Source organism: Castor canadensis, chromosome 12, assembly GCF_047511655.1.
Source record: "Castor canadensis chromosome 12, mCasCan1.hap1v2, whole genome shotgun sequence".
Taxonomy (NCBI): Eukaryota; Metazoa; Chordata; class Mammalia; order Rodentia; family Castoridae; genus Castor; species Castor canadensis.
In genome coordinates this window covers 69,275,363-69,287,814 of record NC_133397.1, presented here as the reverse complement: position 1 = coordinate 69,287,814, position 12,452 = coordinate 69,275,363, and the positions used below count along the sequence as shown (strand labels likewise).

Below are 12,452 nucleotides of genomic sequence, written 5' to 3'. Positions count from 1 at the left end.
TACCTGGAGAGTGTGGGCTCCAGGGCACCTGAGTACTGACGCCCTATCCTCTTGGTTCATTGGCCTTACCTGACAGTCCTTAACAACTCCTGAGTGTGTGCTCCCTGCGGTGGCTGGATAAATGTAGCTTCAGTGTCTGCTGGACTGATTTAAACTTGGCTCTCCCTGAATTATGTGTTGTCTTCATCAAGATTCATTTTACTTTTTTAAATTCTAAATTAATATATATTAATTTCAGGAAGACAAAAAGTAAGGAAAAGTATAAAGCAGAATACTCATCCAATTATAACTATAAAATATAAGTATTATATCCTTCAATTTTTCCCTGATTTTTGATATGAATTGAGGGAATATTGTATAATTTGATACTTTTATTTCCACTTGGTGTCATTTTAACAGAATTCTCCTATGCCTTGATAAATATCATATTTAACAGTTGTATAATAGTACATTGTGTGTAATGTATTTAACCATTGCTCTTTCTATTACTGGTCATTTACATTGCTCGTTTCTCCCTTTTTTATTATTATAAATAACACTGTGATCAACATAAAAAAAAAAGAAGCAAAGATAGCTGATTAGAGGCACACAGGACTCACCTGCTTTGCCAAGAAGTAGAATCTAAAGATGAATATAGTTACTTATTGAGGTAGGAATGTAGGGAGAATGCTGGGGATTAGTAGTGGATAAAGAGATTCTTGGAAAAACTGAGAGACTTTAGATAGTGAAATTGAGTGTTAAATAGAATGTCATGTACTGACCCCACCATAGCACCACAGAGTGAGGGGCAGAATCAAATGAAAATGAAAACTTAATGTACCAGAATCTGTGGAATACAGTGAAAACAGTACAAAGCTTATAGCAAGAAGTGCCTACTTAAGACAAAACAAAAGCAAATAAAACAACAGAAAAATGTGAGAAATCTCAAATAAATAACCTAATTATCCATCTTAAGGTCTTAGAAAATCAAGAACTAACTAACCCATAATTAGTAAAGGACAGAGCTAATGAAGATCATAACTGAAATAGAAACCAAAAGAACAAAACAAAGGATCAATAAAACAAAAAGTTAGTTCTTTGTAATGAAAAACAAAATTGACAAACCTTTATTTAAACCTTCATTTCAGAAAACCAAAATAAATAAAATTAGGAAAAGGAGATATAACAATAGACACCACTGCAATTTAAAGAATTATTCAGGAACAATTTGACAAACTATCTGCCAATGAATTTGGAAAAACAGAGAAGAAATGAACAAATTTCTGGACACATGTGACCTACAAAAATTGAAGCAACAGAATATAGAAACTGAAGTAGATTAATTATGAGCAATGATATAAAAGCAGTAATAAGAAGACTTCTAACAAAAAAAAGTCTAAGATTTGGCTTGGGATGCTGAATTTTACCAGACTTTAAAGAAGAACTGGTAACAACAATCCTGAAACTATTTTATAAACTAGAAATGTTTGCTTCTAAACGCATTCTGCAAAGCTAGTCTTATGTAGCTACCAAAATGTAATAAGGATCCAGCAATAAAAAACACTAGAGACCAATATCCCTGATGAATGTAGGTGAAAATTTCCTCGATAAATACTTGAAAGCAAATTCAATAGAATATTAAAGAGATCATACAGTAGATTTAATGCTGGGGATACAAAAATGTTCAATATATGCAAACTTATAAATACAATAGTGTAAATAGAACAAAAGATAAAAATCATGTGATCATCTCAATTGGTGCAAAAAAAGTCTTTGATAAAATTAAGCATCCCTTCCTGTTAATAAAAACTCTGATTAAATTAGGTAAAGAATAATCATATCTCAACACAATAAAAGACTATATACAACAAGCCTGTAGCCAAAATCATACTAAGTGGAAAAAGCTGAAAGCATTTGCTCTAAGATCAAAAGCAGTTTCCATTCTCACTACTTTTGCTCAGTGTAGCACTAGTAATTTTAGCCAGAGCAATTAGGCAGGAGAAAGAAATAAAAGGGATATATACATATAAAGGAGGAGGTCAAATTATCCTTGTTTGCTGATGATAAGATTCTATAACTAGAAAACCCTAAAGAGTCCACGAAAGGCTCTTAGAACTGGTCATCAAATTCAATAAAGTAGCAAGATATAAAATCAGTAGCTTTACTATATCCCACTATGAACTCGTTTTAAAAAGAAATTTGGAAAACAATGCCATTCACAATAGGCTCAAAAAAATAAAAAAATAAAACGAGGAATAAATCCATTCTAGAAGCGAAAGACCTTCACAATGAAAGTTATAAAACACTGAAGAAAGAAATTGTAGAAGACACTAGCACATAGAAAGAACTATGTTATGGGGCAGGATTAATATTGTGAAAAGGGACATATTGCCAAACAGAAGTACAAACATGATGCAATCCTTATTAAATTTCTTTCTTTTTTTTTTTTTTTTGGTGGCACTAGTTTCTGAACTCAGGACTTCACACTTGCTAGGTGCTAGTATCACTTGAGTCTCTCTGCCAGCTACTAATCCTCATCAAATTTCAATGACATTCTACACAGAACTAAAAAAAAAAAAAAAAAAACTAAATATTCAAATGCATATGGAAGCACAAAAGACTCCAAATAGCTAGTGATCCTGAGCAAAAAGAGCAGTGCAGGAAATACCACAACACCTGATTTCAAAACATTCTGCATAGCTATTTTAACAAAAACTGTGGTACGCCATAAAACCAGACATGTAAACCAATGGTACAGTATAGAAGACTCAGAAATTCATCTACAACCAATGACTTCTCCACAAAGGTAGGAAAAACATACACTGAGTTTATAAAAGATAGCCTTTCAACAAGTGATGCTATAGATAGAAACTAGATATCCATATACAGATGATTGAAACTAGATTTCTATCTCTCAACATGTACAAAACTCAACTTGAATTGTACTAAAGACCTTAGTATACTATCAGAAAGTTTGAAAATACTAGAAGAAAACAGGAGAAACTTCAAGGTATTGTCATAGGCAATGATTTATTGAATAGGATTGTAATAGTTCACAAAATCAAAGTAAGAATTGTCAAATGTAATTGTATTGAACTGTAAAAAAATGCTACTGCTCAACAAAGGAAACAATCATCAGACTAAACAGACAGCCTATAGAATAGAGGAATCTCTTTGCCAGCCCTGTACCCAACAGGGTATTACTATGTAGAATACATAAAGAACTAAAAATTAGCAACAAAACAATGTATAAACTTGTCAAAAATGAGCAAATGATCTAAATAGACATTTCACAAAACAAGAAATATAAATGGTCAATAAATATGTGAAAAGAATAGTTCTAGGCCACCTGGGATACATAGTAAGACCATGCTTCAAAAACTTTAAAGAAAGAAATTTCTTATACATAAAACATATTCAATGTCATTAGCTATCAAGGAAATATATACCCATTCTTGGGTATATACTCAAAAGAATCAAATACAGCACACAAAAGAGTCATGTGCACCCTCATGTGTATAGAAGCACTATTCACAAAAGCTAGTAAGTTACGGAATCAGTTTAGGTGCCCATCAACAGATAAAATGATATATAAAATATGGTAGATATACAATGTAGAATTATTCAGCCATTCATTTCATATCCATTTGTGGGGAAATGGATAGAATTGGAGGACATTCTGTTAAGTGAAATGAGTCATACACAGAAAGACAAATGTCACATGTTTTCTCTTAAATGGAGAAACTAAAAATAAAAGACCCTAAGAGTATAAGAGGGACTATTAAGAAATGAGAAAGAGGCAAAAGGGAGAGAGAGAAGATAGAAGAGAGGAGAAAGGATGGTGTCAAGATCAAGACAGGATATAGGTAGGTATGGAACTGTTACAGCAAAACCTGTTAATTTGCACAATTAATATTTGTTAATATTATAAAAATGAAAAATAAAGGTGGTTAACATAAGGACTCTCAAAGAAAAAATAGACAATGAGCAAGAGAAATTTGCAATGTCAGCAGAGAGGTAAGATCTAATGAAAGAATCAAAAGGCAATGCTACAAATCAGAAACACGCTACTGCAAATGAAGGATGTCCAAAATTCATTTTAAGGGAATTTAAAAAAAAAAATAGATGATGTTTCAAATGTAATTGTTGTTCATGAGTAAATTTATTGAAGATAATATTTTCAAATAATGTACAGCAATTTTCAAGTAATTTACAAATTTGGGAAGATGGTAAAGATGTAAAGTTATGTTTCTGAGTAATTTTCCCTTCAGTGAAATTAAAATAACAACTGGAAAATGGAGAAGCTAATAGTATTTACTCAAAAAAAAGGTTATTGTAATAAAAGTTATTATTTATCCAGTGCCCATTGTGTCAGGAAATTTTCTAAGGACCTAATATTAACACATGAATGGAATGTTAGGATCTCCTTTTCACAAAAGAGACAGGAAAGGCATAGAAAATTAATGAAGCTGTTGCTGTTTGGCAGCTAATAACAAGCAGAGATCTTCTGAACTTAGGCAATCATGGTCCAGATCCCAAGTTCTTAATCTGTGTGATTTATTACTTCTTGTTATAATTAGGTTCACTTTTGTGGAAGAAGTACATAAATAGTGTACGTGCAGCTCTGATGTACTATTTTCAGCCATGAAATGTCTATGCTCAAAACATAAAATCAACAATACTAAAATGACAGCCCTTGGCAGAAATGTGTTTTCCATCCTAGAAATGGTGCAAAGACTTATTAGATTGACTAAATAGAGTTCAGGAATCTTTCAGCACGTCTCTTCACATACCTGGATTTCCTGAAATGGAGAAGTTCTACACTATATACATTGATGAATAATAACAAAAATGTTGTAGGTTAGCAAAAATATTAAATATGATCCCTGCTAAAACTAATTAGTTATGTAGTAGCACTTTGTGATGTCCTGTTTACCAGCACTGGACCCTGTGTGTCTAAATGAAGAGATATCTATTAGATTTTGTTGGTGAACTGTGTATAACATGTTTTTGTATGTATTGTGCTTAAAATAAGTAAACTTTAAAAAAGCAATAGTTTTTAAATTTTTGTCTTTGTAATTACTGTAAATACTTATAAATTTCATCCCTCTGTTAATTTTGTCTTATTATTTTTTCAAGTTTATATGTTCCAAGTATGTATTTGGATATTTACTTACATTAAAGCAACATTTACCACCACTGGAAAATAAAAAACAAATGAAGGATGTCTTTGACTGGCTTATAAGTCAACTGGACCTAGCTAACTGAAGAATCAGTGAGCTTGAAGACTTGTCAATCGTATGTTTCTAAACTTGGATACAAAGAAAAAATGGGGTGTAAAATTGGGAAAGACCATTTAAGAGCTAGAATAACTAAAAAAGCTAAGACTGATTCATATTAGGAACATTATAAAGAAAAAAATAGAAAGAAGCATGAGAAAAATTTAAAGACATAATGGAGATGCACTTTTAAAAATTAATGTCAAACACCAAACTCTATATCTAGGAAGCTCAGAGAACATAGAATATGATAAATAAAAAAGTACAAATGTGGGCATATCATACTCAACAATAAGAACACCAACAACAAAGAGTAAACTCTTGAAAGAAGCCAGAGATTTAGGGGACAGATTATATATAAAAGAAAACAATAATAATTAGAGACTTTTCATCAGAAAAACATGAGTGGAACACAGTGTTGAAAGTGTTGTGAAGAAAATAATGACCAAACTCAAATTTTAGAGACTACAAATATCTTCTTCAAAATGAGTGAGAAATACTTTCTCTGACAAACAACATCTAAGAGAACTCATGTCCAGCAGACTTACCCCCCAAGAATTGTTGAAAGAAATTCTTCAGGGTGAAATAAGTAATAAGGGTCCAATAATTCAGATCTATTTGATCTATTTGTAGAAAAGTTTTTTAAAAAAAATATGAAGTAGCTTGCTTTTCCTGTTTTTAATCAAGCTGAAAGATATCTGCTTAAAGGAAAAAAGTAGAGGTCTTTTGGGTGATTTCAGCACAGGGATAAGTGAAATGAAAGACAGTAATGTCATGAGGGATGAAAGAGGAATTTATACCCAATTATCTCATAATTATTTTTTCCCTTTTGTTTGTTGAAGCCATGGTAGAACTATGGCCCACATATTGTACTTGATCCAATACATTAATTGATGTATTTCTCACATGTCAAGAGTTATATTGCTTTTATGTTACTTCCTTACTTGCATCTGTTTTACCTCAGGGTCTCCCACCTTTTGGACTTTGCTGGTAAGATCCATGTGTTGTAACAAAAATCTGACTCCATTTCCTGTGTTTCTTTGAAGTAGTTGTTACATGTTAATCAGGGCTTCTTAAGTTGTTCTGACCTCGGAACATGCTTACATTCTTAGAAATTATTGGAGTGAGAACTCAGGATGTAGCTCAGTGGTGGAGTACATGTCTAACATGTTCAAAGCCTTGAGTTTGATACCTAGAACTACAAAAAAAAAAAAAAAAAGGAACAAACACTAAAACCTCTGGCCTAGGGATGTAATTCAGTCATTTAAAGCTTGCCTACTATTACATGGCACTGGTTTTAATTCCTACCATCCAAAAACAAACAAAACAAAAACCTTTGGGTTGGGAATGCAGTTTAGTCATGGGACACTTTCTTAACCTTGTACAAGGCCCTGGGTTCCATGTTGAACACTGCAAAAAATTATTGAGGACCCCAATTAATTTTTACATTTGAGTTATGGGTATTTATAATATTAGACATTAAAATTTTTAAATAATATTTAATAATTCACAATGATTATTGATAACATGTCATCAAACAACATATGAATAACTGAAGTTTGTTTTCCAGTCTATTTTTCAAGCACCTTACATAAACAGTGTATGCCAATATTAAGATTTATTTACATTAACTACCTGTATTGCTTCATCAAGTTCAAGGGCATTTTAAAGTGATAATGTCTTTTTTCTTGCTACTTTCAAGTGCATGAATTTCAAGGACACAGGTTTATGACACTGGCTCAGTTAATGCTAAAGCCTCAGAACATTTACCCACTATTTCCTTGACTCCCATGATAGCAAGTCTCCACACAGTAAAAAGAACAAATAATATTCAGCAACTTTATGAAAATTAGAATTTCAGAGCAATTCTAAAAGGTTCTTGAAGGCTCTCATGAATGTGTAATCAAAATCCCAGGATGCTACTCTGAGGAATCAAATTGCCAGCTGATTTATAATGAAATGAGAAATTACTTCTCATTTTCCTACACAAAAGTGGCCAGAAGGCAAATCTGTTTAGCTACTGTTCCTTAAGATGCTGGTTAGAACTTGGGCATGGTGGTACCTATAATCCCAGGATTTGAGCTGATGATGCTGGAGGATGGTATAATTTGAAGTCAACAAGAGTTTGAAGCCAATCTGGGCAACACAATGCGACCCTGTCTCAAAAAGCAAAAAACTAAACAAAACAAAATGAAAAGAACCTAGACTGAATGTTGATTTACGTGATTACGTCTTGCTAGAATCTGTTTTCATTCTTTTGTTTTTGGAGATAGGATCTCTGTATGCAGTCCAGGCAGGCCTCTAACTTATGATCTTCATGCCTCAGCCTCCCAACTACTGGGTTTAGATATGTGTGCCAGAAAACTCAGCTATTTTGCTAAAATGTTGAAGCAGAGATTTGGAACCATTACTTCTTCCTTCAGTGTAAATATTTTCCCAATGCTTCTTTCTTTATTTTTTTTAATTCATTCCTTCATTCTTTCTTTCATTCACTTTTGGGATATGAACTGGGTATGTAACCCAGGCTGGCCTCAAACACAAAATCCTCCTGTCTCACACTCCTTAATGCTGAGATTTCAGAACTCTGCCACCATGATGGATTTACATTGATTGATTTGAAAAGGTAAAAAGAAATTCGAAGGTAGACGTAAGTGCTAAGTTTGACCATGTTGATAAAACATACACTGCTGATGTGTATTTTTCATATATATCCAAGGCCATAGTATTTTCAAAACTATGCCACAGCATAGTTTGCAGCACAAGTTTACCATAATTATCTTAAGTTTCTCAGAGCAGTATATCTGAGACCGGGTGGGGAAAGTACAACCTTCACCTGTACCTGGGAGCAGAGATATCATGCTAACAGGAAATAGGCAACAGATGTGGCAATTCCCAATCTTTGCCAGGAAGTGTCTCCTCCTCTTAGTGGGAATCTCTGGGAAACCATGCCAAGTACTGCTCGTGACCCCTAATCTGCATATACATCCAGTTACTCATTTCAGTGTCCCTCCCTCAGAGCTCCTATAAAGGACCAGGCATTCCTGCCCTAAAAACCATCCCAGATCCTCACAAGAAGGTAAGTGTGAGATGAAAGAAGATGAGAGCCGTGGCAGGAGCTTTACCTCACATGGTTAGGTGAAGGTACAGGAGGACACAGGAACTCTGCAAATCAGCAAAGCTCTGAGAGGGAGGACAAAATGTAGATTTCCCAGTTCATTTCAAAACTATAGGAGGAGCTGGATGTGACCAAGATCAATGTGTACCTATGCGACTGAACACAGGAGAAGGAAAGAGGCAATGGAGTTTCTGTAAGTCCTCTCTCTGACCACACTTCCTTCTGTGACTCTGATTATCTCCTCATTCACAGACATGATGCTGACCCTTATGGCCATCCCCCGTGTGTCCTGGATGCTGCTCTCTTGCCTGATGCTTCTATCTCAGGTCCAAGGTCAGATTTCTCTTCCTCTATCCCTGCCTTCTTTGAGTGTTCAGTATGAAGAAAAGGAAGAAGGTTACCATGGGTCCAATTTTGTAATGCTGAGGGGAATCCTGACACAAGTAAATACCCTGCAATACTTCCCTAATTCTGCCTTCCTCTAGATCCATGGTGGTGGTGCCACCACTGTGGCCCATCATCAATGGAATGACATTCTTTCTTATTTTGTCCAGAAGCTCTAATTTATGTTGGTAGGTTGAAGAGGAAAATTGAGAATAGTAACTAATTAAATGTAGGGACAGAGGAGGATTAGAAAATTGAGTTAAAGAACTGTTAGCCCAGAGTCAGGGGCATCATGGACAATTGAGTGAGCTAGAAGTTTAAATGACAAGAAATGCCCAAAGTCAGGCCTCACACAGTTTCCCAAATTGACCTCCTTACCCAATCCCCACTCATTATTTCACCCTATTCCTCAATTTATCTCCCTCTACCCCAGGTGAAGAATCCCAGAAGGAACAGCCCTCTCCACGTATCACCTGTCCCAAAGGCTCCCAGGATGCCTCCCACTACTATGCCTTGTTTAAGACTCCAAAATCCTGGATGGATGCAGATGTGAGTGCTGGGAGTTGGGTTGAGGGTTTGGAGGAAAGTGAATACAAATCTCAACTTTTCTTTGGGATTTATATGAATATCTTTGTCTTTCGCATCATCCTACTTCTGTCATAAATCTGTCCTATCCTTTGAGGTATCAGGCTTCCTCTCATTTTTTTTCTCATTATTCCTCACACAGTTGGCCTGCCAGAAGCGGCCCTCAGGACATCTTGTTTCTGTGCTCAATGGGGCCGAAGCATCCTTCGTGTCCTCTCTGGTCAAAAGTACTGTGAACAGCTACCAATATATCTGGATTGGGCTCCATGACCCCACACTGGTGCGATTCCATTCTCACTTCATTGTTACCCCTTAAGTGGCTGTTGTGTTCCAGCCCTGATTTCTTTGCTTGCACAGGAAGAACCCCAGGAAACATAGACCTCAGATTCTGGGAAACATTTGAGGCAAAGAAAAGTCTTTGAATCCAGCTGAAGTGCTGAGTTCTGTGTAAGTTCCTAGTATTCAGATGAAGTTAATGTACCAGTTTCAAAAGAGTCCATGTTGATCTGGTCTCTGAATTTAGATTATCTGTTCATACAATCTTGAGAAAATCCTAAATGAAAATAAGATTTATATTTTGTCTTTTGGAGGCACAGAGGAAACCATAAATACAGAACCAGTCATGTATAACAAGGAGCATGTTACTTGGAGTGATTCAAATTTCTTCTGAGTATTGACTGGATTATGGAAATAAGAGTGAGGAATTGTGGGATCACATTCAATGAGGCACTGGCAAGGGAGAGGGCAGGTGTTCTAGGTAGGGAACCATGTAAACAGAGTACTAATGTTCATTCCCTTCCCACTGCTGCATCTTATCCTCTGTAGGGTGAAGAACCTAATGGAGGTGGATGGGAGTGGAGTAACACTGATGTGCTGAATTACCTTAACTGGGAAAGAAATCCTTTCACTGCTTCAGACCGTGGCTACTGTGGAAGCCTGTCACGAAACTCAGGTAAAAAACTGAGAAACCACTCTGGCCAGTTTTTCCCACCCCTCCTTGCACATTCTCAGGCCTGCCTTCTTGGCAATTCTCCTGAGTTAGAAAATGGAATGTGGATTAGTCTTTCCAGTCTTTTGTAAAGTCTCCTTTCTTTGGGTCTCCTTTCCCAAAGTAGGACACTTGTGAAGATGAGGGAGCAGGTTTAAGGTCTAGGCCAGAGTCTGAGATACATCTTTGGATTCATGAGATTCCCCTGTCGTATTCACTTTACATCTTCTTTCTGTCTAGGATTTTTGAAGTGGAGAGATTACCACTGTGATGTGCAATTACCCTATGTCTGCAAGTTTAAGAACTAGGCAGATGGGAAGTCAGCAGCCTACATATATCAAGAAGTTCACCACTGACAGGTGACCAAGTGTGGACTCACCCAGGAGGGAATGTTCTGTCCACACTCCCAAACATGATTCCTTATTCTGATCTTCCCTCTTCTTCCTTTCTTTCTACTCTTCTTTCAGTCCCTCTGTTTTATTGTGGCCTATGGTCTCAGAGAAGAATATTAAAAATCTTAGCTTATACTTTTTGTCTTTTGTGTTCTATTTTTAGCAGTTAATTCTTCTTATTATTTTTTCCTAGTTACAAAAATCACACATGCTAATTACAAAAATTTCTCATATTACAGAAATATCTGACATAGTGCTGGGATGTAGCTCAGTGGCAGAATGCTTGTGTAGCATGTGTGAGGCACTGGGCTTAATGCACAGGACTACAAGAAACAAACAACAAATCTGGCACAGAATAGTAGAACTAACATTCAACAATTATTAAAACTGTGTAAAGGAGAGCAAAATGATTGGAAAAAGAAGTTCATGCTTCCCTCTTGCGAGTTCCACCCTGGCCTAAAGAAAATTCCTACCAATGCGCCATGCTCATGGAGAGAACAGATGAAGACATTGTCCTGCCACACACACAAAGGCCACACATGCCCCTCATAGTGTAATACAGCCAGCCTTAGGGAAGTCTGACGTTACTTCAACACTGCTTCTGAAATTATTTTCTGTGAAAAGTCATTTTTTTCTTTAAATTGCAATCCACCTTGGACTTTGACTATTTTACAATAGTCATAAATTCATTATTTAGATTTTCAGTTACACTGCTGACATAGAGTCTTAGGCATTGTTACTTCCTTTTGAAGATAATTTAAGCCAACAATTTTTCTTTGGGTTAATCAGAGCATTGAGGTAACAGGGCAAATTCTTTCTCTGATATATCTACTAGGAATAACCATAGACAGCCATTTAATTTCTGCTTGCCTGGTACAGAAACACGATGAGTTACAAACTGTTGTGTATATTTAAATGGTAATTTTTGAAATTGGTGAATGCTGAGTGTGGATTTGCATTCAGAGTGAGAAATTTCTGAAGACTGCAGTCCTAGGAAGGATCTAGCACTTTCATGGGTTTTGCCTCCTAGGGTCTACCAGGTTCTCCTGATGAAGGATCAAAAATAATCCCCTCATGACTCTGACAGAGAGAGGAAAAGAGAAATCAGTTTAAATAAGACTAGAATATAATCAATAACATAGGCCTAATTCCAGGTAAAAACACCTTGTGTGATGCTAATCCTGCCTTGCATAAAGAATTTACCCAACTCCAACTTCCTCTGCCCTTCCTGTTTTACCTAAAGTGGAGATAGCTAAGAAATCCTTTTGAAGGTCATGGCCCTGAAATACAGGCCCACAAATACTAAGATTTTATCGTGAGATTATATAATACTTCTTGTGGTGACTAGCAAGTAACATGAATCAAGCATAATAATATCAAATAACTACAAGAGTTGAAAGGTACAGAATGTATTGAAGGAGGAGCTTTTAGGAAATTCCAAAGACAGTATGAATAGCAAAAACAAAGTCATTGGAGAAATTTCAAGCTTATGTTCCCACAGTTATAGAAATAGTAAACCCAAACTAAGACTGAGGAAGATGAACATAAACGACAGAGAAAGCCCTTTGTCTTCAGTTACTTTCACACAATACATTATACACAGCAACGAGTAGAAACTTCAAAACTTGCCTAAAAACAGTAACAGCTACAAAAACATAGTTAACCCAGAGCAAGCATCAGGACTAGACTCAGATATAGCACACATTGTGGAGTAGTAAGTAATATAGGGA

At 35.7% G+C, this 12,452-nt stretch overlaps 1 protein-coding gene across 2 annotated transcripts; it reads left to right on the top strand.

The window, feature by feature from the left end:
- Window positions 1-8,627: 8,627 nt before the first annotated feature.
- Window positions 8,628-10,638, top strand: LOC109678022 (regenerating islet-derived protein 3-beta-like). Of its 2 annotated transcripts, XM_020153728.2 has the most exons (5): window positions 8,628-8,706; window positions 9,191-9,306; window positions 9,485-9,622; window positions 10,168-10,294; window positions 10,571-10,638. In XM_020153728.2, exons 1-5 carry the CDS (start codon window positions 8,628-8,630, stop codon window positions 10,636-10,638), a joined length of 528 nt encoding a protein of 175 aa, XP_020009317.1. The 2 variants fall into 2 exon arrangements, with proteins under 2 accessions (XP_020009317.1, XP_020009318.1); XM_020153729.2 differs by lacking the exon at window positions 9,485-9,622 and having other exon boundaries at window positions 8,631-8,706.
- Window positions 10,639-12,452: the final 1,814 nt, after the last annotated feature.

Coding starts and splice junctions, on each gene's coding strand:
- LOC109678022 (XM_020153728.2), top strand. CDS start 8,628: ATGATGCTGACCCTTATGGCCATCCCCCGTGTGTCCTGGATGCTGCTC. Junction 8,707..9,190: donor GCTTCTATCTCAGGTCCAAG/GTCAGATTTCTC, acceptor CCTCTACCCCAG/GTGAAGAATCCCAGAAGGAA. Junction 9,623..10,167: donor GGCTCCATGACCCCACACTG/GTGCGATTCCAT, acceptor TATCCTCTGTAG/GGTGAAGAACCTAATGGAGG.